This window comes from Rana temporaria, chromosome 6 (assembly GCF_905171775.1).
Source record: "Rana temporaria chromosome 6, aRanTem1.1, whole genome shotgun sequence".
In the NCBI taxonomy this organism is placed as follows: Eukaryota; Metazoa; Chordata; class Amphibia; order Anura; family Ranidae; genus Rana; species Rana temporaria.
In genome coordinates, this window is record NC_053494.1 from 37,594,407 (window position 1) to 37,622,054 (window position 27,648).

At 45.3% G+C, this 27,648-nt stretch overlaps 1 protein-coding gene and 1 pseudogene across 6 annotated transcripts in view; one reads left to right on the top strand and one right to left on the bottom strand.

The window, feature by feature from the left end:
• Nucleotides 1-27,648, top strand: part of TTYH3 (tweety family member 3) — a 204,516-nt gene that overhangs the window by 160,494 nt on the left and 16,374 nt on the right. The window contains exons 11-14 of one of the 6 annotated variants that reach the window (XM_040356670.1): nt 2,612-2,748; nt 11,936-12,112; nt 15,571-15,646; nt 26,298-26,399. In XM_040356670.1, coding sequence (XP_040212604.1) covers nt 2,612-2,748; nt 11,936-12,112; nt 15,571-15,646; nt 26,298-26,378 — 471 coding nt within the window. In that variant the 3' untranslated portion in view covers nt 26,379-26,399. Of the gene's footprint in view, nt 1-2,611; nt 2,753-11,935; nt 12,113-15,570; nt 15,647-26,297; nt 26,400-27,648 lie in introns of those variants that run through there. The other 5 variants (XM_040356671.1, XM_040356673.1, XM_040356672.1 and 2 more) reach the window with 5 other exon arrangements.
• Nucleotides 23,492-23,911, bottom strand: LOC120944486 (annotated as a pseudogene).

Consider the following 27,648-nt stretch of genomic DNA (forward strand, 5'->3'; position numbering starts at 1 on the left):
AACAATGCACCGACTCCGACTCCTACTAAATTTAGATTGGAATTAAAAAAAAAATTCCAACAGGAGTTTTATAAAGCACTAAAAGAAGTTGAAAAGTATGATCGCTCATCAAAACTTACTGTTGAAGAAGCCATCCTTGTTTATCCAGAGATCGGTAGTGATGTGGCCAGAATAGTTACTGCAATGCCACCCACCCAAGTCAGTGTCGAAAGATTATTTTCAGCCCTAAAAATAATAAAGTCGGACTTAAGAGCCTCTATGAAAGAGGATCTGGCAGAGGCAATTCTCTTCCTTAGAACTCTACATTGAATTGATTTACATTTGCTAAGCCTATAACTACATTTCAAGATTAATATAAACCATTTCTAGGTTTTACAGATTTTGTTTTTGGTTCATTATAGATAAGCTTTGTTTTTGTTCTAAAACAACCAAATAATGTGGTTTGTATTTTTGAACTGGTAAAGATCCTGTTCCTGATGTTTATCCCTGCTGCTACTATCCAGCCACTTGATTGTTTTCATTGTGTTTGTCTTTTGCTTAAACTGTGCAATACAGTAGACTGTTGGCTTCCCAGCCAGTAGTCCTGTGGTAGGCAGGGCCATCTTTTCCATTGGGCACGCTGGGAAGTTGCCCGGGGGCCCCGCTTGCCTGGGGGGCCCCACCGGCTGCCCAGCAACCCCAGTAAAAAATTATGGAGAGTGACGGATTAGAACTGCCCATGCCCAGTTCGCGGAAATCACAGAGAAGATCCGGTCCTCCACGAGTGCGGGGGGTTGCTGATGTAAGGGGGGAGTGAATGCAAAAATGTAAGGTTCCCCCTCCTATATTAGTGACCCCCCTTACCTTCGTGTATTTAATCTAAGGAAGGTGGTCTCTGGTCACCAGAGTACCCCCCACATCAGAGTCTGCAGGATTCCCCCTTACAATGCAAGGGGGAACTCAGTCTGCGGACCCTGATGTAAGTGGGAAAGAGAAAGCAGTGGACTCTGATATAAGGTGGTCTCTGGTCACCATAGCCCCCCTCCACATCGGAGTTCCCCCCTTAGATCATGATCTGCAGCGTTCCCCTTTACATAAGAGTTCCCTTTCACTGTAAGGGGGAATCCTGCAGACTCTGATGTAAGAGGAAACTCTGTGCTGGCTGGGTTATAGTAACCTGACCTTCATGTCAATGAAGACATTTTTTTTTTTTTTTACTTTTGTTTAACTTAAACACATTTCTAATAGCACTAGCTATATGTTTATAGTTTAAATACTGACATTTGCATTGTTGGGCACTGAAAACTGTAATTTTAGGTACTTTTTTTGCAGTGGCAGTAAATGTGGTTCTGCCAGTAAATTTTATGATTTTTGTCAGTAATTCTCGTGCGTAATTGTGTAGACAGGGCCCCAGTGCACTGTATTGCCCGGGGGCCTATAATGCTCTTAAGATGACACTGGTGGTTGGTTGCGTTTCTTCCCCTCAAGGAATGTATAAAATACATTCGCATATTAATACAGAGGAGTCAGAGTCGAGGAGTCGGAGTCGGAAGTACATAAAACTGAGGAGTCGGAACATTTATCTACCGACTCCACAGCCCTGGTTGCTGGCCAGTCTTTGGAGGAGATGCTGGGCAGTCCTTGGAGGAGATGCTGGGCAGTCCTTGGAGGAGATGCTGGGCAGTCCTTGGAGGAGTTGCTGGCCAGTCCTTGGAGGAGATGCTGGCCAGTCCTTGGAGGAGATGCTGGGCAGTCCTTGGAGGAGATGCTGGCCAGTCCTTGGAGGAGATGCTGGGCAGTCCTTGGAGGAGATGCTGGGCAGTCCTTGGAGGAGATGCTGGGCAGTCCTTGGAGGCGATGCTGGGCAGTCCTTGGAGGAGATGCTGGCCAGTCCTTGGAGGAGATGCTGGCCAGTCCTTGGAGGAGATGCTGGCCAGTCCTTGGAGGAGATGCTGGCCAGTCCTTGGAGGAGTTGCTGGCCAGTCCTTGGAGGAGTTGCTGGGCAGTCCTTGGAGGAGATGCTGGGCAGTCCTTGGAGGAGATGCTGGGCAGTCCTTGGAGGAGTTGCTGGCCAGTCCTTGGAGGAGATGCTGGCCAGTCCTTGGAGGAGATGCTGGCCAGTCCTTGGAGGAGATGCTGGCCAGTCCTTGGAGGAGATGCTGGCCAGTCCTTGGAGGAGATGCTGGCCAGTCCTTAGAGGAGATGGCTGCATTTGTTTTGTTTTTTTCTTTGCTTTATTTTCAGCTGGTAACTCCTGTCCTAGGGTGGCTACACTTGCTTCTCCACTGTATGTATGAAGGGGTCCATTGCTGCCACCCTTGGGACAGGACTAAAGACAAACATTCCTCTTTATATTGTGATTAGTAGTTTACAGAAGGAAGATACATTATTTGTGGTTTCAATTCCCAGGTAGTGACAAGTACACTGCATTTCTGGCAAGATTAACAGGTATTTCCTGTACTTGCTGAAAATGATCTTAGTCTGTAAAATAAAAACAAATGCAGACACCACTTTCAAGAACTGGTAAGCTGCAATATATTATATTTTTATTGTTGGGTTTAGATATCCTTTAAATCTGCCAGGCTCCTACACCTAGATCCTGAGATGTTGCTTGTGTTCTGTCCCCTGCCAGGACTATGTCCAGTCTCTGACCGGTTTCTGCTATGACGGAGTGGAGGGGCTCATATACCTGGTCCTGTTCTCCTTTGTCACTGCCCTGATGTTCAGCTCCATTGTGTGCAGTGTGCCCCACACCTGGCAGCAGAGGAGGTATGTGAGTAACTGCTTTTTTATTCTTTATGTGTGATTGTATGTGTTTGTCTGCTGAGGGGTGGGGGGTTAGTTGGTGGTAAGACTTTACTGGGACAATCAAGGAAAACCCAATAAAGATGCAATATTTTGAGGAGGGTAAGTGGTAACTTGCAAATTACACAGTTTGAATGCAGAGTAAAATTCATCTCTCAGAGGGTTTTTTCAGTCCTTTCATCCTTCTGGATTCAAAGGGGATCCTAAGCATCTGCACATGCACCAGAATTGTGTACTGTATTATTTGTAATATAATTAACTCTTGTGATCGCCAGCCTCATGAATGAATGAAAAAAACTTATATAGCGCGGCACATGCGAACTGAATCGCTTCTGGGCGCTTGATGTTTCGTGTCTCATGACATCAAAAGAGCAGAGTTTTGATCTGTCTTCTGAAAGTCAGGTGGTTTTCCTCCAACCGAATGCTGGTTGGTAAAGCGTTCCATAGTCTCGGACCTTGAAAAGCAAACCTTCTTTCTCCTTTGGACTTGTATTTGGTTTTTGGCACCTTGACCAGATTTTGGTCAGTGGATCGCAGAACGCGATTAGAATTGTGAGGTTCTATCTTGTCGCAAAGATATTGCGGCGCCTTCCCATGGATGCACTTATGTGTCAGGCAGAGTGCTTTAAATACAATTCTGTCTTTTACTGGCAGCCAGTGAAGGGTTCTCAGCGAAGGTGAGATTGATTCCCATGTCCTTTTCCCAGTCACCAGTCTGGCGGCCGTATTCTGTACGACTTGCAGACGAGCGATTTGGTACTTTGGGAGCCCGAGGTAAAGGGCGTTAGCATAGTCCAGTCTGGAATTCACGATTGTTCCCACCACGACTGCTACGTCTTCTTTGGGGATAAATGGAATAAGTCTGCGTAGTAGGCGCAACAAATGGTGCGATCCGCTGACTACTGACCCTATTTGTGCGTCCATTGTCATGAAGGTGTCAAAAATGACTCCTAGACTTTTGACTTTGGAGCTAGGGGTGATGATTTGGCCCAGAATGGGCGGCGGTGTCCAGGTTGTTGCCAGTTGACTCTTTCGGCTGGCGTGAAACATAAGAAGTTCTGTTTTGGAACTGTTGAGTTTAAGATAACTCTTAGTCATCCAGTTGTCAATCAAAGAGAGACATTTCTCTAAACTGGGATGATGATCCTTTTTGTTGCAGATGCGAAAATACAGTTGCGTATCGTCTGCATAAGAGTGATAGAGTAGTTCTTGGCTACTGATAATATCAAAGAGAGGGCGAAGATAGATGTTGAAAAGCACCGGCGACAGGGGGGATCCTTGGGGGACTCCACATGGCACCGTGCGTTTTTCCGACGTGAAAGATCCCAGTTTCACTGTTTGTGATCGGTTTTCAAGAAAGGAGGAAAACCATGGTAAATCACCTTCTGCGATTCTGGCTACCTCGGCCAGTCGCATCAGTAACATTTTGTGGTCTACTGTGTCAAAGGCTGCGCTTAGGTCCAGCAGAACCAGGAGACAGGATTCTCCCTCGTCTGCGGCCTCGAGGGCATCGTCCCATATTTTGAGTAAGGCCGTTTCTGTCCCGTGTCCGGGACGGAAACCTGATTGAAATGGATCGAGTAGATTGTGGGTATCCAGATGCTGTTGCAGCTGTTGTACCACTACTTTCTCCATTATCTTGGAGAGAACATTTAGGCCTGTTATGGGGCGGCGGTGAGTTGGGTCCTTGGGATCCAAGTTAGGTTTTTTCAGGATGGGCTGGATTGTGCCCTCTTTCAGCAGGGATGGCACTATGCCTTCCTTAAATGACTGATTTATAAGCTGTGTGATGGGAGGCGCCAGAATGTCGGCGCATTCCTTCAGCAGCTTGGTGGGAATGATGTCATTGGGTGCTGTGCTGTTCCGCAACGCACCAATGATATTTTTGGTGGTATCGATGGAGATGGGTTCCAGAGTGAACTTAGTTGATTGTAGAAGGTTTCTGTTGGTGTTTTGTAGTTGATTGAAGAGGGGGCTGAGGGGGGTATTATTTTGCAGAATACTTACCCGGATTCTTTCGATTTTGTCGATGAAGAAATCCGATAGTTCATTACAGAACTCTTGGGTGTCTGAATTGGGGACTTCAAGACATCCCGGATTCATGGTCTGGGTGACCATCTTGAATAATTCTCGGGGGCGGTTCATGGCGCTGTTAATCGTCATAGAAAAATGATGTTTCTTTGCTTTGAAGATTTCTTTATGATATTGTGTTGTTATTGCCTTGTAGATGATGAGGTGATCTTCTGAAGGGCTTCTTTTCCAGGCGGCTTCCGCCCTTCTGCGCTCTTGCTTCAGTAGGGACAGCTGGTTGTTGAACCAGCCGGACTTTTTTTTCCGGATGCAGACTTTGCGTTTCGGTGCTACTAAGTCGGCTGATTGTAGCAGAGCGGCATTTATGGCATCCAGTGTATCTGAAGCTGTTAACTGAGGATGAATAGTTTCGATTCGGTTTCCCAAGGTAGATTTGAAGAGTTCCGAATGGAGCTTCTTCTGAGATCTAGCCCAGTGTATTGTCACCGGCTTGGGTGCTTTTATCACTGGTGGAATTTTGGAAATTATGAAACTAATTGCATGGTGGTCTGTCCATGGCAAAGGTTCATTTCCCAAAATGTTTATTTTCAGATTTTGTCTGAAAATTAGGTCGAGTGTGTGACCTGAAGCATGCGTGGGTCCGCATATAAGTTGCTGTAGTCCTAACCCTTCCAGGTGGTCGATGCAGGCGTCCGCAATGGGATCCTGTGAGGAGTTGGCCCACAGATTGAAGTCCCCGAGCAGCAAAAGATGTTTGCTGTTAAGGGTATAAGTGGATATGAACTCCGTTAATGATGGTAGAAGCTGCGATTTTGGCCCAGGTGGCCTATAGCAGAGGAGAATGTGAACAGTCTCCTGGGGGTTAGTTTGAAGTTGAAGAGTAAGGGTTTCCATAAATGGAAGAGGATTTTGAAGGACCGGCTTAGTGATTGCAATATGAAACTTATGGATCACCGCCAGGCCTCCTCCTCTTTGCCCTATTCTGTTTTCCGTTATAATTCGATAGTTTTCTGGCACCAATTCTCCGAGAATGGTGTTGCAGTCGTCTGAAAGCCAGCTTTCTGTGATAAAGAGGCAGTCTAGATCGTTTTGTAGTAAGAAATCGTGGATTTCTGATCGGTGTTTTACTGCCGATCTTGTGTTGATCAAAGCACATGATATGTGCTTGAGCTGGGTTAAATGGCTGAAATTTTTGATGGTCGATCGTTGATCGAATCTCAAAAGTTGGTCTATTTTTAAGGCCTTTTTGGTGACGGCTGGTAATACTGTTGCGAATTGTCTCAGACCCCATCATCTAGTGGCCTTAATGTGGTATTTTTACTGAAATACTTCAATAAATAAAAATACTGTCTTGTGGCCACTAGATGGCGCTGGCAGTGAAAGGAATTCATTATCTTACAAAAAAATGACAAACATGGTTAAGATCTCTGCTCTGCGAAAGTTTGTACATAGACCCCAAAATGTCATCATTCATATTGAAGTATTAAACCATGGGGTCTTCAAACTATGGCCCTCCAGTTGTTCAGGAACTACAATTCCCATCATGCCTAGTCATGTCTGTGAATGTCAGTGTGTTACAATGCCTCATGGGATGTGTAGTTCTACAACAGCTGGAGGGCCGTAGTTTGAGGATCCCTGTATTAAACCCTCAGTGTAACCATGCTCTTTAAAGCTAGTGGCTAATGTAGTGGTGTTTTCCTTTATTGTGCCCAAAGTCTTCTTAAGTGTTGAGATGTTTTCTTGTGTCCTTCCCTTCAGCCTTTCCGCTAACTTCCAGCTGGGGATCGCTCCCTGAGCATATCGGAGATCTAAATCTTTAGGACTACAAGTCCCATGCCACGATTCCTTGTGTACTGCCTTTTAATGCGCAAGCATCAACCAATAGCGGTACCAGTGTGCTGCCCCGTATTACGTTTGCATCCCCTAAGCACAGCACCAAGGTGTATGCGTCCCCCTGTACACGGTGCCAAGCAACGTGTGAAGATTTGGTCCCAGCCAGGAGTGTTGACGTCAAGGTTGCTCACAGTGACATAAGAAGCTCTGCCCAACCCGTTTCGTCAATGTGACATCATCTGGGTTTTTGATGTGCATTGCCCTAACACAGTGCGTTGCATTATCAAGGTGGGAGGGATTGTACTTTGCTCCCCTTGGGCTTTCCTACTTAGGGGTTGGGGGCACAGAATATGCTTAGTAGAAGTAAATAGAAATCTAGTCACCACATCAGCTGGGTAAATCTCAGGAGTCGATGGGCCATTGGCAGGTAAAACATTTTCTCATATACTGTATGTATTTCATTGCATATTTATATTTAAACTGCGCGAGAGGGCTTTTTGGGAGACGCTGATAAATGTTATCTTTGATGTCCTGTAGAAAAAATAATTATGCAGTAGTTGATTCTTCAGTCTGTTTTGCCCCCATATGAATGAATGGAGGAAATTCCAACACAAATTCTGAATGGTCAGCTCAATGCTTTCAGAATTTTAAAGGATTAGAGCTCCATTCCAAATGCTTAGGGGAGCTCCCCTTTAAGGAAGACGTCACTTTTGCTCCAAAGAAAAACTGGAATATGTAATTTCTTTACAATTTGAACGCTAATGATCTTTTTAGCTTTGTTGGCAAAATCATAGAATAAGCCAAACTGTGACAAATGACCTTAAAATATAACCTTTAAATTTTTTTCTTTGTGTGTATGTTTTGTAACCATGTTTTATGAAAGCTTTTCTATGCAGTGCAAGAAAATGGCTATTTGCAAGGATGAGCTTTTATGATGAAATACTGCTGCCACCCTGTGGTTATTTTGTGAACAGCATGTTTTACAAATGTGAATTGATTTTCAATAATAGACATTTTGCCATCATTGGCCCGGATTCACGTAGAGCGCATAGGCGTGCGCACAGGGTGTGCCAGGTGTGCCTGGGCACACCCTTATCACTCTGTGTGGTGCAGATTGCATTGAAATATACTGCGTTAAACGCGCACTAACGCACAGGAAAATACAGCATTAACCGGCACATAACACACCGAAATATACAACGTTAAACGTGCACTAATGCACAGACATATGCTGCATTAAATGTGCAGCAACACACTGGAATATACTGCGTTAAACATGCAGTAATGCACAGAAATATACTGCGTTAAGTGTGCAGTAACGCACAGAAATAGACCCCTGATATTTCACCAAAGCACCCTAATGGGGCTCCTAAAATAAATATATAATAAAAAATAAAAAACTACCAACACTGTCCACTGCCCTACTGACACCGTCCACCGCTCTGCTGACACCATCAGTATACTGTATATACACATGCAAATATGTTTGAGCTTTGGGGTGCACACCCTAATGCAATAGGCTGCGCACACCTATGGTAGAGCGGCGTATATTTGTGCGGGCGTAGCGCATCTCATATGCGCTACGCCGACGTAACACAGAAAGGCAAGAACAGTATTCACAAAGCACTTGCTCCCTACGTTGCGCCGGCGTAGCGTAAATTGGTCGGCGTAAGCCCGCCTAATTCAAAGTAGGAAGGAAGTGGGCGTGATACATTAAAATTAAAAAGCGTGACCCCATGCAAATGAGGGGCCGAACGAACGGCGCATTTGCGCCGTCCCGTGGACGCTTCCCAGTGCGCATGCTCAGAATCACGTCGCAACGAACGCCTAAGATACGTCGAATCACTGAACGGAACCTACGCCCAGCCCTATTCACGTAGTACTACGTAAACGACGTAAAATACAACGGCTGTTCCGACGTCCATACCTTTGCATGGGTTGCGCCACCTATATGTGGAATAACTTCACGCCGGACGTACGCCTTACGTAAACGGCGTAGATTACAGCGACGGGCGCAAGTACGTTCGTGAATCGGCGTATCTCGGGCATTTACATATTTGACGCGTAAATCAATGGAAGCGCCCCTTGCGGCCAGCGTAAATATGCGGCCAAGATACGACGGCGTAGGAAACTTACGTCGGTCGTATGAAGCCACATTTCAGGCGTATCTTACTTGCACAATCAGGTGCAGAGATACGACAGCGCATCCGTGCACTTATGCGGCGTATCAGTAGATACGTCGGCGTAAGTGCTTTCAGAATCCGGGCCATTGTTTTTTTTTACCCTTTTAATGTGACGCAGTCGAATACTTGTTAGTTTCCCAACTGCTCTAAAAAAAAACATTTTTCTTTTTTAAAACAAATTTCTTGGCAAACTCAACCAACGTGGACAGTTTATTAATAAAATTTACCATCTTCAAAAGCTTTCATGTTGACAGAGGTTCCAGCAATACATGTTAAATCAAATCTCCAATCTCTAACTTTGTTTTGATCTATATTTTGATTTAAGTTGTATGTTAACATAACCATAAACGCCATGCAAATGAACGAATGATGTTTAGGACTAGTTCACATCAGAACGTGTACATTCCCATGCAGTGAGGTTTTGACAGCCCATTAGTTTGAATGGGCTGAAAAACACACTGGAGCACGGAAAAAGTAGTACAAGCACTACTTTTCCAGAATTTTACTGGGTTTTGTGAGATGCGTTTAGAGCACCATTAACCGTTCATTGGAACCCACATGCGACTCGCAAGGTCAGTGCGTTTACCTGTGATGTGGGAAACGCACATGGAATGCGCCTTTCCCGCACTGCGTCCTTAGGAGTAGCAAATGTGGGTAATAATGATTGGTAATGCTGAACTCTAATCACATGGCATGGACAATGTACATAGTGCTCTGCCCACCTTTCCTTCTTTGGAAATGCGTCAGCCATTTTTCTCCTCGCTTATTTGTCATCTGTTAATAAAGTGACCAGAAACTCCATCTGTGCAATTTGGCAGCATCCCTCTGGTCACCTGCCACTTATGGAGCTACAGAGACTGATGTTAATACACATTTGGCATCAAATAAGGGCAATTCTTTAATTGCATTGACCACAGAGTTAAGGGTGTAGACGAGTACTAGGACCTTTCCATTGGAATGCCCTACAATGCCTTTTTGGTAGACTCCAGATGTGTGTCTGACTCGGGAGTTGTGACTATAGAAAAGTGGAAAAGATTGATTATAGTCCTGAGTGTGGATACCTTTAAAAAGAATGTGTCCGGATAGAAGTGAAGATCTCAATAAGGGAAGAAGATGCCATGCTAGTATTCCCACATCCCACTAATATGTATAACAGGCTGTGTGTTGTAGCAAAGGGACTGTAAAGGGGCATACATGTAGTGCGCAGAACCAAGAAAACAAATGTCAAAGTTCCAAATTTATTATACAAACGTAAAAAAGGATGTAGTAGTAGTAGGCACAATCATGTGCTGTACCAAGGTAACGATCTATTATACAGAGAATATTACTGTTTTTACAAAACTGGTCCACATAAAGCTCAGCTGAGGGACTAGTCACCAGTATTCCATGTGGTCTCCCTGCAGCCGATCTTTCCCCATTCCGAACTTACCATGTCTTGTTCTGCACTGTGCATCTGTGAAGAGTTGGCCATCTTTGTAGAGACAAGGTTCTGTTCCCCATGTCAGATCCTCCAGCTTGGAGAACACTGAGCCACACAGTAGTGACATCCCCAAATCCCTCTCCTCATTTCCTGAATCTAGTAGGCAGTGGCAGCAGTGCCTAATGCCGCGTACACGATCGTTTTTCGGGTTGTAGAAAATTACCTTTTTTTTTAAAGCGTGAGTTCACCAGAATTTTTTTTTTTAACATTAGATTGATGCTCATTTTGTCTAGGGGAATCGGGTAGTTTCTTTAAGAACGAAACAATACTTACCGTTTTAGAGAGTGATCTTCTCCGCCGCTTCCGGGTATGGTCTTCGGGACTGGGCGTTCCTATTTGATTGACAGTCTTCCGAAAGGCTTCCGACGGTCGCATCTATCGCGTCACGAGTAGCCGAAAGAAGCCGAACGTTGGTGCGGCTCTATACGGCGCCTGCACACCGACGTTCGGCTACTTTCGGAAAATCGTGACGCGATAGATGCGAGCGTCGGAAGCCTGTCGGAAGACTGTCAATCAAATAGGAACGCCCAGTCCCGCAGCCCATACCCGGAAGCGGCGGAGAAGATCGCTCTCTAAAACGGTAAGTACTGTTTTGTTTTTAAAAAAACTACCCGATTCCCCTTGACAAAATGAGCATCAATCTAATGTTAAAAATTTACATTTCCGGGTGAACCTCCACTTTAATGTCATTAAAAACGATCGTGTGTGGGCTTCAGACCATTTTTCTGGTTCTAAAAAAATGGGCAAAAAAAAAATTCGAACATGCTCTATTTTTTCACAACATTTTTAACGTTGTCGTTTTTAAGGTTGTAAAAAATGGTCGTGTGGGCTTTAACAACGTTAAAAACCCGTGCATGCTCAGAAGCAAGTTATGAGATGGGAGCGCTCATTCTGGTAAAACTAGCGTTCATAATGGAGTAAGCACATTCATCACGCTGTAACAGACTGAAAAGCGCGAATCGTCTTTTACTAACACGATATCAGCAAAAGCAGCCCCAAGGGTGGCGCCATCCGCATGGAACTTCCCATTTATAGTGCCGTCGTACGTGTTGTACGTCACCGCGCTTTGCTAGAGCATTTTTTTTTACGATCGTGTGTAGGCAAAGCCGCTTTAATGATCGGGTTGAAAAAACTTTGTTTTTTCTAGAGCCTGAAAAACATCATTTTTTACAACCCGAAAAACGATCTTGTGTACGCGGCATTAGGTCTCACTCTGCAGAGACACCGCTATGAGGATGGAAGTTCAGGAGTGCCTCTGCTAAAGTTCTCTAGCGATCTGCTAAATTTCAGTAAGATTTCCTGAGTACTGATTAGGTGAAATTACATTCCTAGATGTTACCTATAACATTGGAAATATTTACCTTTTGGGTTTAGGTGTACTGTTTGCATGTGCATATCCGATATCCAAACACTTTACTAGCTACATAATTGTTTCATCAGTTATTAAAGTGAGGAGAATGATGACAGCAGTAGAGCTGAGCACCTCCTTTCAAAAACAAGAGAGCAATGACGGCTCCCTACATATCTATTCTGACATGTTCTTTTGAGCTCGATCACTTTGGAGAGTTGTGTTTTTTATTTTTTGTTGTTGTTGCCATTCCAGTAACTTATCTCTACCTGCTAGGGGCAGCTATGACGAGGGGGACGAGGAGGCCACCACCCCGGGGACACGACAGACTCATGACAACCTGTACAGGGTGCACATGCCCAGTTTATACAGCTGTGGGAGCAGCTATGGCAGTGAAACCAGCATCCCCGCCGCTGCACACACAGTCAGCAACGCCCCTGTAACGGAATACATGTGAGTTTATATGTCTTGTCTTTGCAGCCTGTAACTCTGTTTCCATTTTTTTGATAACTGGGATTTCAACATGACAGTTGATCTTTTGTTTTTATATAACAACATTTTAAATTGAAGCACTGATGCCACTGCTAAGAGGTCCAGATAAAAATGTATTCGGATCAAAGTCAAGGGGTATAATCCAAAAAAGATTTTCCACTGCGTTTCGGGGGTTCAAGAGTTCTCCCTGTATCAGGGGGTTAATTTACAACATAATGAACAAACTAGAAGTGAACTGAATGTACAATGTTATTATTTTCGAGTGTGACTTGTAGGCATAGGCCTCTCAGTACCTTGTTCGATTTGTCTGTTGGAATAAAGTTGTATCTAAAACGCTTGGCAGTAGTGTAGCGCTTCAATTTACATTTTTGTTACACTACAAGCCACAGAGACTGTGGAGATCCTCTGGGGTGTAGAAGCTGCCTGCCCAGAAACCATATTATTTAACCACTTAAGACCCGGACCTTTAGGCAGCTAAAGGACCCGGCCAGTTTTTTCGATTCGGCACTCCGTCGCTTTAACTTACAATTGCGCAGTTGTGCGACGTGGCTCCCAAACAAAATTGGCGTCCTTTTTTTCCCACAAATGGAGCTTTCTTTTGGTGGTATTTGATCACCTCTGCGGTTTTTATTTTTTGTGCTATAAACAAAAATAGAGCGACAATTTTGAAAAAAATGCAATATTTTTTACTTTTTGCGATTAATAAATATCCCCCAAAAATATATATATAAAAAATATATTTTTCCTCAGTTTAGGCCAATACGTATTCTTCTACCTATTTTTGGTGAAAAAAAATCGCAATAAGTGTTTATTGGTTGGTTTGCGCAAAATATATAGCGTTTACAAAATAGGGGATAGTTTTATTGCATTTTTCTAAAAAAATATTTTCTTACTACTAATGGCGGTGATCATCGATTTTTTTCGTGACTGCGACATTATGGCGGACACTTTGGACAATTTTGAAACATTTTTGGGACCATTGTCATTTTCACAGCAAAAAATGCATTTAAAATGCATTGTTTACTGTGAAAATGACAATTGCAGTTTGGGAGTTAACCACAAGGGGGCGCTGATGGGGTTATGTATGACTTCATCTGTGTTTCTAACTGTAGGGGGGTGTGGCTGTAGGTGTGACGTCATCGATTGTGATTCCCTATATAAGGGAACACACGATCGATGACGGCGCCACAGTGAAGAACGGGGAAGCTGTGTTTACACACAGCTCTCCCCGTTCTTCAGCTCCGGGGACCGATCGCGGGACTCCAGCGGCGATCGGGTCCGCGAGTCCCGCAGCTGCGGTCAGGGAGCTTCGGACCGGGTCGCGTGCACGCCCCCGCGACCCCACTGCTGGGCTTAAAGGCCAACGTACAGTTACGTTGATGTGCCCAGCCATGCCATTCTGCCAACGTATATCAGCGTGAAGGGGTCCTTAAGTGGTTAAATAAACATCAATACTTTACTTTAAGATGGTAATACCAATGAGATAACCCTACAGGTCCAGTGTTATATTTCCACATTCCTTAAAGTGGTTGTAAACCTCATGGGAATTGTAGTTCTGCAACAGCTGGAGGTCCGCCAATTGCATATCCCTGGTTTAGGGGATATTTACCATATACATTTGCCCTGATGTCTGGGGATGTGCACTGGAGAAACGGCTCGCTCCTGCCATTTCTGTAGCAGCCGTGCTGTGACCGGCAACTCCCGCACACATGCGTGGGAGTAACGGCATTGCGGCTCCGGCCAATTACTGCACTGGAGCACGCGAAACCGGAAACATGTCGCCGGTCACAGCGGTGTACGGGGACTGCTGCAACAGCGTCAATCTCTGCTTTTGTCTTAGATATTTTATTTTATTTTCTTACTTCGGGTTTACAACGACTTTAACGTTTGTTTTATATGATGTTACTGGTTAGGAAGTTACCTGTGCACCACCCTCCTCTTCACTGGCTATTTATCAGTGTTATTTTTAAAAAAGGGGGGGGGGAAGGGTTAGTCCTTAAGCACTCCTCTTACCCTTCCCTGGCATTTAATTTTTTTGGAGAGGGGAGCAGGTGCCTGGTTTTGACAGGTACCCACTCTTACTACCGCTCGGATCGCCTAGGCCAGTGGTTCTCAACCTTGCTAGTGCCGTGACCCCTTGATAAAATTTCCCATGTTGTGGGGACCCCTAACAGTAAAAATTTTGTAGCGTGAGTTGTCAGGCAAGACAAGTAATTTGCGCCCCTAACCCACGGACATTTAGCGCTCCCTGAGTCTCTTCCACTCGTACAGTATTAAAACCACTTATGGTACCACTCTCTTTTTGTTCTCCCTTTTCCCTTTTATCTCTCACAATCGGCTGCGAAAAGGCTGGGAAAGCAGTGCGGGCTACAGAAACAGCCCAGGATTTGGTGACCCCTGGCAAATTGTCATTCGACCCCCAGGTTGAGAACCACTGGCCTAGGCGATCCAAGCAGAAGTTCTCCTCTCCCCTTCCCTCCCTGCGGTCTTCTAGACTGCCGGACCATTCAGCAGCCGCAGCACGACTCGCGCATGCACAGCGTGTGCACCTAGCTGTGAAGCAGTTGAAATGCCAGCTCCGGGAAGAGGAGAGGGAGAGAAGGGACGGTTCGGATGACCACATCGCTGGATCCTGGGGCAAGTGAATGTGTGTTTATTAAAAGTCAGCAGCTACACTTTTTGTAGCTGTTGACCTTTAATAAACAAAAAAAAAACGACTGGAGCTCCGCTTTAAATGGGCTAAATATATTCCAGGTGCATTAAAGGGAAGACGTGTGCAAAGTCTTATAATGTCTATTCTTTATAAATCAGCCACAGCCTGAGTAGAAAAGCCTGTCTCCTGCCTCTGCCTACAGGACCACTGTTCCTTGTTTTGGAAGCAGAGGTCTCTTTGCAGAATTCTGGCATGTTCCCTACTTATTAAAGTGTTCTAGCACTGAGTCAATGGGAGGCATGTCAGACCCTTGCAGAAGGACCAAAAATTCTACACAGGGAGTAAGAGTTCTTCTCTATTGCATGCTGTCAGATAACAGGCTTTATAAAAAAATAGGAAAAATACCTGCAAGACTTTAAATACCTTTTGATGAACCTGGAATGTATTTAGCTGATTTAAACTTCAAGTTCATATGTCTTTTAATAATCGCAGCCTCCACTGAGTGGCGCACACCCAGTCCAATACTCTTTTATTCTTGATTCAACATCTTCAGATTCATCAGAGGCTTTGCTCATGAAACCACCATCACTGGTCCTCTTCTGCCTGCACATGTGCACCTTCGCACTATCCATTCCTATGGGGAACCATTTTACATATTGATAAGTTGATTAGTTGTATCTTTTACGTATCTGACTACAGTAAACTGCAATTGTGGTGCTACGGGTTATGGCACATGACAAATGATGCGCTTTATTTTTCTTCACAGGAGTCAGAATGCCAACTTCCAGAATCCCCGATGTGAGAACACCCCCCTCATTGGACGTGAGTCACCTCCTCCTTCAGTAAGTTTAATTACTGTGGTAACCTGTATAGTGTAGCCATAGTGGAACGATCTACAACAAAATGGCTGAAAATCATTCAACCTTCCTGTCCTGGGTGCCAGAGGACAGAAACTGTATTGACTTTTCTCACCTGGCACCTTCTTTTGCCAGTATCAAAGTGCCTATATTTAAAGATGGCCTACTTTCACAGTCGTTGATTGGTTACACTCTACTGGGCTTATTTGATGACATTCTATAGACAGCGGTAGAAGCAGATTAGCCAATCGGAAAACCACTTGCATTTGGCTATTTCTTGTAACTGATTTTTTTCATTTGATGCCACAGATTTTTGTGCAGAGGGCAGAAGGTATGAAGGGCTCCCCCTTCATCAGGGCTGCTAGTGGAATTGGTTATGGACTGATCCTTTTGGAGGGTGATTTTGGCACATGAAACGGACTGTTCCACAATGCTGGCCTTATTTATTTTTTGATTGTTGCCTCTGAACACAAAGCCAGCATTGTGGACATCTAACAGTCCGATTCATGTGCCATAAGCACCCTCCAATAGGATCATTCCATAACCAATTCCACTAGCAGCCCTGATGAAGGGGGAGCCCTTAGTCCCCCGAAACGCGTGGTCTTTTTTATGCTGAAATAAAATACCAATATACTTGCCCTCATTAAATTCTGGGTGCTTCTTTGCTTATCTTCTACAACAGACATTGAGTCGACCTCAAGGCTGTACACCGAGGTAGCAGCCCAAGTCCATACAGGGCTCAGCACCACCTTTTTCTTAAACTGGGCATGCACATCTGGAAACCAAGTTTTTCCATCTGCCCATACCCTACCAACCTACAACACTGAGTGAATTCAGCATGATCCACACCCACTCTGTTAACAGGAGCACCCACAGTGCAGCGCTGGAGAGGATCATTCGCTAAGCAAGTCTGCCATAATGTGATAATATACTATGCATATGAGCACATTATGGCAAAAAAAAATCCTGCCAACACCTGCAATGAAAGTGCATGAATAGAGTGCCAAGGCTATTCGCACTTTTTTTTTTTATAAATCTTTTACAAAATCTGTGGCTAAATTGAATGTGACCACCAGGTCTCCCAATCTTACCCCTTTCTGTGTGACTGGTGGTTTGGGACTTGTGACACATAGATGTCCTAGGAGAGAGCACCCTGCTCTTTTGTCAGACTTTTCCTTGCAACACTTTGCAGGTCAGAATGGGAGGAAGCGAGGAGATGTAAGAGCTGGGCTGCACTAAATGCCATTGACTCTTCCTCCAGGATGCTAACACCTCGTCCTGTAGTCCTAATATGAAAATGTTTGCCAGTACACCATAGATCAACAATGAAGCGTCCAAGCAAATAGTTTAATGCCTGATCACAACAACACAAAAGTAGTGCAACGTTTCGGAGTCACATAGGACCCCTTTGTCAGGCATGCCCGACGAAGGGGTCCTACATGACTTCCAAAACTTTGCACTACTCATGTGTTGTGATCATGCATTAAACTATTCGCTTGGACGCTTCCTTGCTGATCCATGGTGTACTGGCAAACATTTTTCTTGTGACTTCTGAACCAGTTCCCAGCTGGTTGTTGCTGCAGCACCCAAACTCTTGAGAGCTTTTCCAGGAATGCGTGCGTTGGGAATATTAGTAGTCCTAATAGGGGCTTTGGTTATTAAAGGCAAACAGACTGTGCACTTTGCAAGTGCAGTTACACTAGTTTCCCCCAGAGATTAGGGAATGTAGTAAAGCTTCTTTGTAATGAGTACCCAAACAAGTGCAAGGGTAAAAAAAACTGAATTTTGCTTGCACATGATGGGATGATGGAAATCAATCAGCACAGCTTCACCACATTCACCAAGCTCTGGGCAACGTGAGTGCAACGGCACTTGAAATGTGCTCAATCTACTTGCCTTTAGTAAATCAATCCCATAGAGCAGGGGTCTCCAAACTTTTCAAACAAAGTGACAGTTTATTGTCCTTCAGATTTTAGGAGGGCCGGATTGTAGCCAGCGGGGGTAAAAAAAATTCCCAGGCCCAGCATTGGTGAGAATAAATATGGCCTCAGAGTTTGCAGTCAGTAGGATAAGGAGTAGTGCCCCTATTAGTAGGAGTAATTGTATCCCGTCATTGGTATCAGTGAAAGAAATTGTGCCACCTTGTTGATGTCAGTGGGAAGAATAGTGCCTCATATGAGTGGGAGGAATTGTGCCCCAAGGGCCGGATAAAGGCTAGCAAAGGGCCACATCTGGCCCTCGGGCCACAGTTTGGAGACCCCTGCCATAGAGTAGAGGGATGACAATGCTACACTGCTGTCATTTTATCAGCGTCCTTTCAGCATTGTCAGTCCTTCGCAGAAAATGAGAAGTATTGGAAAGGGCTGACAGGATCATAAGTGAAAACTGTAGAAGATGGAGGAAAGACTATATGCATAGTAAGGGTACACCCAGAATCATGTCCAGTTTACGTAAAAGTGACTGTATGGTTGGCACCACAAGTGTGTTTGCAGACGGCTACAGAGGGCCACTTCAACCTCCCTTAACCTTTCCACTCCTGGTTTGTTGGGAAAGTGTGAAAAGTTAACCATGGCAACTAATCATTGTTTCCGAAACAATAATGACTTCTGATTAGTTGCAGGTGGCCATTGCACTTTGACCTTTGTCACATTTTATTATGATGAAAGTGTGCCTGACATAAGGGCCTGACAACAGTTTGCATTATATAATTGTTATATAATTGTTAGAACCGTTACCATGATCTTTAAAAAAAAAAACTCCAAAATCCTGTATCTTGGATTTTCAGTCTCTGGAAGTGACAAATGACCCCTCATCGGCTTCTGTAAACCTCACTGTCTGCCTTCTCCCCGGGGCTGCTCATTAAACACAAAATTAAGAGGGAGATTGAATGGTCATGCAACACTTGACTAATTAAAACTCATTACATTGACATTTGCCATTACATCTGTTCATTGCAGCGTGCATTGTTTGGAGAGGGTAACTGTATATCCTGGAGGTTGTATTAACCAATTCAGGCTTATGGAGCAAGCTTCAGCAACCAATCAGAAATCATCTTTACCCCACGTACAACAGTCAGAACAATGAACAGTGATTTCTGATTGATGGAAGGGGCTTACTGCCTGTACACATTGCTATTAGCCTTATTCCAGTTCCCATCATTTATATTTCCACTTTCTCTGGTGTTACCTACAATCTGATATACAAAATAGGTAACGATTTGTTACAATTGGTGTAGACTCGCTTTAATTCATCGGGTGCTACATCTTCCTAAAACTAATTTTGAGAAACCGTTCAAAGGAAACTAAAGATGGTAGGGACTAAACGCACAACTAGCACCAAATTGTATAAATACAGATACTCCTTGTTTAATGACTTGCCTGTTTAATGACCATTCGGACTTACGACCAGCTCTCCCCACCCAAAAGACACACTGTACATCATTGTATTGTACAGTACAGAATTGTAATTTGTGTTCTGTACTTATGCAAATTAAGTAGTTAAAAATGCTTAAAATATTGATTACCTGTGGCTCCTCATTTAACGACCAATTCGTTTAACGACCTGGTCGTTGGAATGGAACCTGGTCGTTCGGTGAGGAGAGCCTGTATATTCTATTTATTTTCCCTATCTGTGATGGACTGAGAAAAACAGAGCTATTGGCAGAAATAGATGGCTGATTCCAACCCCTCATATAAGCACAATGGGGGTTGATTTGCTAAATCTGGAGAGTGTAAAATCTTGTGCAGCTCTGCATAGAAACTATGGCCCAGATTCACAAAGCACTTACGCCGACTTATAGCACGTTACGCCGACGTAAGTGCCAATGTGCACCGGCATATGTGTGCGGCAGACCCACGAACCAACCTGCACCTAATAACAGACTATACCATGCCGACGTAGCTTGCGCACGCCGACGTTGGGTGGTCGCACATGTAGCCTGGGCGCATGGTGCTGCTCCAACTGATTTGCAATGCAAATGAGGGAAATGCGCCGATTCGCGAACATGCGTGCGCCTGGCGCATGCTACACGAGATGCGCGCAAGCCTACTCCCCTGCCCGAGCCTACTCCGTCTGCTGAAGGAACAGCAGTCAGGAGTTGCCTCGTGGAACGCATCTTTGCACATTGAATTGCAGCAACACACACATTCATCATGGCACACGGACAATGCACACCACTGTGGTTCCTAGCTCACACACACCACATCCACCTCACATTGGTTTAGCCCAAGTCCACCGCGCGGGACTTGGGAGCAGCAACGCCACGCAAAGGCCCCAATGATGTGGCTGTACATTCATACCACATCCACACGGTTGTGGGGATAACCTCTCCCCGACGATCCAAGGTGACCCCTGCCCGTTGACACGCAGTGCTGGCAGAAATTGCCTTGTGCCTGTCTGGACACATTGGCCATTCACACACCAGTCACACCGTAGCACTGTCATCACCGGGCAAACCCTGCCCCTGCAAACCGATGTCCAGTCACTGTAGAGACTTCTGCACTCCTGACCGTGTGCAGTCCGATGTTGCTGTGACATCAGTGAGGGTGACACACATGTCCCACGGTCTGGGTCCGTGAAAAGAAAAAAAATATTGGACCATGCCATTGTCCGCCATGGCAAGCCATTACAGGTGCACGGCACATGCCTCTGTGCACGTCACCCAAAATAAAACATGCTCAGACCCTGAGCTACACTTGTGGTGCCATTGTCCTTGGGACAGTCACTTGCCCTGCCACAGTCCATGCCTCGTGCCCAGGGATCTGCTCCGCAGGTGTCGTGGCGATGACTCAGGTGGGGCACCCCTTGGCGGTTCATCCCCTGAGCTGTCTCTTCTGGATATGGATCTAGATGTTGCCTGCATCCCCTCCAAGGCAATGGCAATCCGGGTCAGCACGCCATATGTTTCCGCATGCATCTGCCTCTGACTGGCGTTGTGTTGGCGCTACAGGCGCCTGTTCTGGCGTCCCTCAAACTGCATGGCGGCAGAGTTGGCCTGCACGATTCCGACCAGGCTCCTAACCTCGGTCACGATCCCTGCTGCTGTTGCTTGCAGTTGCTCAATAAACGTAGTGTTGCGTTGCTGGGTCACCTGCATGTCCATGGCCGATCCATGGTCCTCAGATGTTGCGGGACCCCCTGCTACCATGTGCTGATACTTGGCATCCAGGGTCTGTGACTGGTCACACAGGCATGTGGCCATGGCTGCACAGTTAGCATTGACCTCCTGCATGCAGTCACAGATGGCCTTTGTGTGTTTGGCCTGCTGTTTGAGGCACTGCTGCATTGTGGCTGCGGTGCCCTGCACAGCCAGTGTGTACTCAGCCTGTGTCTTCTCCGAGGACCCGACGAAGAAGGGTATGCTGTCACCCACACGGTGGAGGTCGATGGCAATGTCTGCCATGTGCTGTGTCTGGCGGGCCTGTTCCCTCTCAAGCCCTTCTTGGACTGATCCGGTTCCAGCCCTGTTCTTGCTCAGGGCCTTCCTGGGAGTTGCAGTCATTTGCGTCACCCTTGAAGGTGTCCCTCTTGCCGGGGTGGCCCCACAGGGGGGGGGGTTTCCCTGATGGGCGTCAATGGCGTTATGAGGTCAGCAACTTCCACCGTCTCAGAGGGTCCGGCGCCGAGGGTCTTCTCATCGAGGTACAGGAAGTCCTTGTGTTGGATGTCCACAGGCTCCTCCACGACGACCTCCAATGCACCTGTGTGTGAACTCCCCTCCACCGTTGCTGCAGCCACGGCGTGTTGACAAGCTTATTGGCTTCCCAGGGGGTCAGACCGATGGACATGTTGCTTGTCTGACGTGGGTCGTCCAGAGGCAGATGATGGCCCAGCTCCCTCCAGCACATCTGTGGATGACATACAGCACTCACATGTTGGTGGGCCCACACACTTGTGTCACATGTTCCCTTGCACCCCCTCACATGCTCCACACCGGATGGGGGATGAAACACACTTGCCTCTCCTCAAGTCGTGTTCGCTGGAGTCAAATCCCTCCACCTGCTCCTGCGCCAGGCAGCTGGCTATGACCTCCTCTTCAGCAGACAGCTTCAACTAGCTAGCTGATCCGCCTCTCGTGGCCCTGAGGTGCCCTAACCCTAACACGCTGACGAATGTCATTAATTTTCTTCTGCACATCCTTCCATGTTGGGATTTCGTGTCTGAGGGTGTTCAACTCCAGGGTCACCTTCTGCAGGATTTCAAGTTTCCTGGCCATGTTTGTCCTTCCGCTCTGTGCTCCGTGGAGGTACGTATCATACTTCCCAATGGCCATGGTCAGGATCGCCCTCTCATCCACGGAGAAGTTCTTCTTGCGCTTCTCCTTCTCACTGTCACTGTCTGGCACCAGGGAACACAAGCCGGCGGGGACTAAAATTCTGACACTGTCAGTTCCGAGTCCCAGAATCATAGGAAGCTAGCCTACAAATTCAGTAAAGAATCGGACCATATTCATAATCCAACCATATTCATTAGAGCGCAATTTTCACTTTCTCAATCAACATTGGCTATTTGTAATCCTTATGCTGCTAGCATTGATAAATAAATAGAAAAGTATATCATATGTCCTCTTTTTAACCACTTGGCGACCTGCCGCTGTCATTATACCGCGAACCGCCGTAGCTGTACATCGGTCCCTTGTTAAGCGGTGTAGGGCACTGCGGGAGTGCCGATGATCTTGACTGGCGGTCGCGGGCACGAGAAGCAGAACAGGGACGTGTGTGAACACACACACACACCTGTTCTGTGAGAAGATGTAGATTGTGAGTTCCTACAAGCTAAGGAACCATGATCTCTCAAATGACAATGGTCCCAAAAGTGTGTCACATCCTGTCAAAATGGCCGTCTGGCATCTGGAACCATGGTGGAGCACATGTCTTGAAAGTGACATCAGGTTGGGGGGGGGGGGGGTAGCGCATTTTCAGAACATGTGCAGCTCCTTCTTTGAGACCTACGGCCCAATGGGTCGGATTGGCACGGCTCCGGATGCCAGATAGCCATCTTGCCTCCTCGCTCCCCTCCCTCTTGTCACAGCTGCTGGTCGGCTTCTCCCAGCAGGAGCTGAGGTTAAAGCCAGGAATCAGGATTATTGTTACATTCCTGTATTATGATGTTGTCCATGGTACAGCCTATCGCATGAACTTTGGGCAGAAGCGCCATACCCTCTTTGCTCCTATTGTTATTATCCTATGACCAGCTCAAGGATCTCAGCCGTCATATACTCCAGGGTGGTGACCAGATAGAAAGGCATTCTGGCTTCGACCCACCCCACATATTTACCGTTCCTCAGCAGGTGTTGAACATGACCAACTAGCTATTTGCTCCTATTGCTATTATCTACTTATTAATAGATCAGACTTATGAAGTAGTAGTCAGACATTCAATCCGACTTGTTCTGTATACCGTATTTATCAGCGTATACCGCGCACTTTTTTCCCCTTAAAATAAGGGGAAAATCGTGGGTGCGCGATATACACCGATACCCGCTTCCCGCGCTCAGTTTGAATGCCTGCGCCGACATATACCGAGTGCAGTACACTCGGCTACATTTGGCCAGGCTCGGCTTCGCTCGTGCTCACGCATAAACATCACAGAGCGTGAGCACGAGCGAAGCCGAGCCTGGCCGAATGTAGCCGGTATATGTCGGCGCAGGCATTCAAACTGAGCGCTGGAAGCAGCGATTCGACTGGGAGACAGCGCGGGAGAACACCACCGAAGCCGCAGACGGACGCCGGACCCGAGGAGGCCGCCGATGGACGCCGCGCAAGACACCAAAACTGTAAGTACTAAAAAAAGTTTTTTACAGGAATTGCGGCTCCACATTAGGGGTGCGCGCTATACGCCAGACATAAATGAATTGACCCGGTTTACTTGGCCTTGGTGGGCTTGTTGCTCTGTTTTCTTGGGCAACAGCACAGCCTGGATGTTGGGCAGGAATCCTTCCTCGGCAATGGTGATGCTACCCAGCAGCTTGTTGAACTCCTCGTTGTTGCGGACAGCTAGTTGGAAGTGTCAGGGGATGATGCAGGTCTCTTGGTTGCTGCATGTGGTGTTGCTGACCAGCTCAAGGATCCCAGCCATCAGGACAATGGCCAGATAGACAGGCATTCTGGCTTCGACCCACCCCACATATTTACTGTGCCTCAGCAGGTGTTGAACATGGCCAACTAGGAATTGCAGACCAGCCCGAGGTAGTCAGGTCTCTGCCTTAGCCCGAGCCTTGTCTCCTTGTTTACCGCATCCAGACACGATTAAACAGCCAGATTTTCATTTTCCAGCTAATTCAAGCAGCCTCTTTAGTTCTAATGAATGTCAGGAACATACGGTACCTCAGCATTTATAGTCGCAAAGGTTATTTAGTCATCTTGGCTCAAACACAATGGAATATGTCAAAGCAGATTGACCCAGAACATAATGGAAAGTGTGAATATTTTTCAAAACCTGTACTTTAACATCATTTCAATCCCGTGGTACCCTGAAGTGTGGAACGTGTTAATACTCTACATTAACAGGCTTACGGTGTGAATTGTTGTCAGAGCATCGGGTTAAAGACATTTAAAATTGCATTATATGTAGGTGTCATATGGTTGTCCTCTCTATCAAAAATTTGCACCTCAGTGTTCAACCTCCTATGTTGGGTCGTTCGTTTGTTGGGCGGATGTTTTGTCTCCCCTGAAGCATTGAGACCTGTTTCAGACTTTATGGCACCATGAGATTTGATTAAATAAATGGAATTGGAACTTTCACACCTCCCATCCTTTTCTTGGTCAACCAACATCTGCTTTGACACATTCCATGGTGATTGGATTAAGGCAGTGTTTCTCAATTCCAGTCCTCAGGCCCCCCCAACAGGTCAGGTTTTCAGGATTTCCATTATTTTGCCAGGTGATTTGATCAGTTTCACTGCCTTAGTAATCACCACAGCCTTTTCATCTGAGGGAAATCCTGAAAACCTGACCTGTTGGGGGGGCCTGAGGACTGGAATTGAGAAACACTGGATTAAGGTGACTGAGATTCTGAGGTATTTCTGACCCTCATTAGTGGCTTATATAATTTGCTAATTGTCTTGGACATTACAGAACAAGTCCAGCTGAGTGTGATTGGCTACTACTAGCAATACCATGACCTTGATAGATTAGAACCTCCAGGTGTATATCAGACTTGTTACTTGCAACTTGTATGGCCCTTTCACACTAATGTATATGTGGTAACATTTACTTTTTGCTATAGCTTCACTATAACAATTGTCCTTGATGCAGCTGTGTTAATATGCATGATGTATGCATTTTATGGGCTTCAGTGGGCTTATTAAATTGTGGTTACTTATAGCTCATAAATGTATATTAAATGCATTGTAATGAATGTGTTTCCATAGGTTCTACTGCAAGAAAATAGAGTGTGAACTGGGCCTTAGCAACTGATTATAATGAATTTACTGTCACCACAGGGCTCTAAACACGCCAATGTACAGTGTAATGTAATGATTATTCTGAGAACTAACCAGATAGGACAAGGTTAGCCCTTAATGCTTTTCCTACGAATATATATATATATATATAAATATTTCCTTTGGAGACTCTTCTGGAGGCCAAATTATGAAGCATTTCTGTATTTTGCACTCACTATTGACACCAATGTCGGAGTATATAAAGAATTTACTAGTGACAACAGTAGCTAGGCTTAAGGGCTGAGTTAAGATTGCTATGAATGCATTAGAAAAATGAGAGAAAATTAAACTTTTCGGCTCCATACACACTGGAGCTCATAAACGGAAGTTTTTTTTTTTTTAAAGCCCATAAACTCCACTCTGTTATCCTATGTGTACATGGACGCTGTTGGACGTTTTATGGGCAGTGGAGTTTATGGGCTGTTTTCTGAACACCGTAAAAATCACGTTCAGGAGTCGTTTTTCTGACCACAAAAACCGTCAAACGCTGATAAACGCTCAAACTGTTTTTTTTTTTTTTTAATCTATTGAAAAAATAAAACGCTAATGCGGAAAAACGCTATTGCAAAAACTTTAAACATTGAAAGACTCATTACAAAGCTACTGGCGTTTTTTGAACATTTTTTTAGCGTCCAGTGTGCATGGAGCCTTCTATGTTCCACACAAAATGAAAATGTTTGGGTGAAGTCTTTTTCTTTTACTTGGCTGGTACTTGGACAGACCTGCCATATACCTTGGTGTACACTCCTATGCTTCTGTAGTTGTTCTTCTCTTTGGCTGGACTCTTGCTGTAATATTTAAGAAAAATAAGCGTGCACACTGTCCAGGCAAAGACGGGAACAGACAGATTATCTGTAGTGACTACTCAGGGGTTTCCTGTTGGCTCCTCGGGTGCTCCCAGCTGGCTCCTCAGGTAAGGGCTGAGCTGCTCAAGCTCTCAGCACTGCAGGAATATAATAATGATCTAGAGAGTCCAGACATGCTCAACTGTTTGTTGATATCTCTTTCCCAGTCTTCCCTTCCCCTGTGTGCTCCCATGTTGATCCAGGGCTGTTCCTGTAGAGTGATAGAGCCCTCCCTCCTGAACACGCATGGATGGAAACTCCACCATGATGTGTCGGCTGCAATGTATCATGTTTCATGCACGTTGAGGCTCCACTCTCTTTTTCTCTTTCTTTTCCTGCAACAACACAGTTGTATTTGGCTGCCTTGGACACTAGCAGCCATATGACCTGGCAGCTTAAACCCTCGGACAGTGCAAGGACGTACTGGTAACAGCGCCCGCTATTGGAACAGGTACTGAAACAAAAGGTCCTCCTTCCCCCTCACTGATCCCTCTTCTCCTGCCCGCTGTCCCTGCACTGTGCCCCTCCTCCTTATGCCCAGCCAGCGCCCCTCAGTTATTATACACATCTTTCCACCAACTCCCACAACACTTCACAAAGGTCTGAACAAGAGCTAGTCACCAACCAGATAGAGCAACTTCTGGCTAACTCATTGTGAGAAGTTTTTCTAAAATTGGAATTTCAGTATTGTCCAAGTTTTATATTTGTTTATAATTACTTTGTATTCTAATTAATTAACCTATACTCGAAAGAAAGGCACATTTTGATTTTTGTAGGCACCAAGAAAATAAGCTTTGTAAAAAGTAAAAATTGCATATGTTTTTCCATTGTTCTCTATGCCAAACAGGTTGTTGCAGCATCCTTCATGTTTAATGGGGAATGTTTAAGTTTTGCCACTGGCTTTATATTATCTGTCTGTCTGGAGTCTGGCGCTGGAAAAATTTGAATGGACAGAATCTTATGTCCATGGAAACATTTGGTTGTAAATTGTAAAGAAACAACCACCAGAAAAAACTTAGACATTTTCCATTGGGAACATTGGATTTTTGTATGATCTATGCATGCATGACTAAACTTTATTACATGTTTATGGCCTTGCAACGACATGTAGAAAGTTGATGCAGAGCACCAGAAGATAATATGGCATAATAGGGTGTATGACCAGCTATGGTTTTTAATCGGGGTCACCTTCGTAACTCCCATTTCAGGATCTGGTGGACTAATCTGCCATGTTATGTGCCTTCCCTGTGTGTCATCAGTCTGATCCCTATGTGTGAGCATTTCCTCATAGAAGTCTGCTAGATATTTGCTGCCACCAGGCCAGACCACCACCAAGAGAACTAAAGAAGTTATAAATGTGTGATATTTAAAATGTTGCGCAATAGTACTGAAAGGTGGAAAAATAACTTGCATCAACACCAAAGGGCAACTTCATCCTCTGCCACCTGTTGGCGTTTTCTTTATGCTCATTGTAATAACCTTACCTATACTTAATGATTCTATAGAAGGTGCTTAAAGCATTTGTTAACCCCCCCAACAAATATATAATAATAATTATATTCTGGTCCCTTAAAGCAGATTACACAGCACAGCACTTGTGCTATGTAATCTGCCCCCTCTAAACTAAAATAAAAAACACCCCTAAACTTACCACTTCTGTATAGCCTTTCTAAACGGACCACAATAACCAGGGCAGCTCC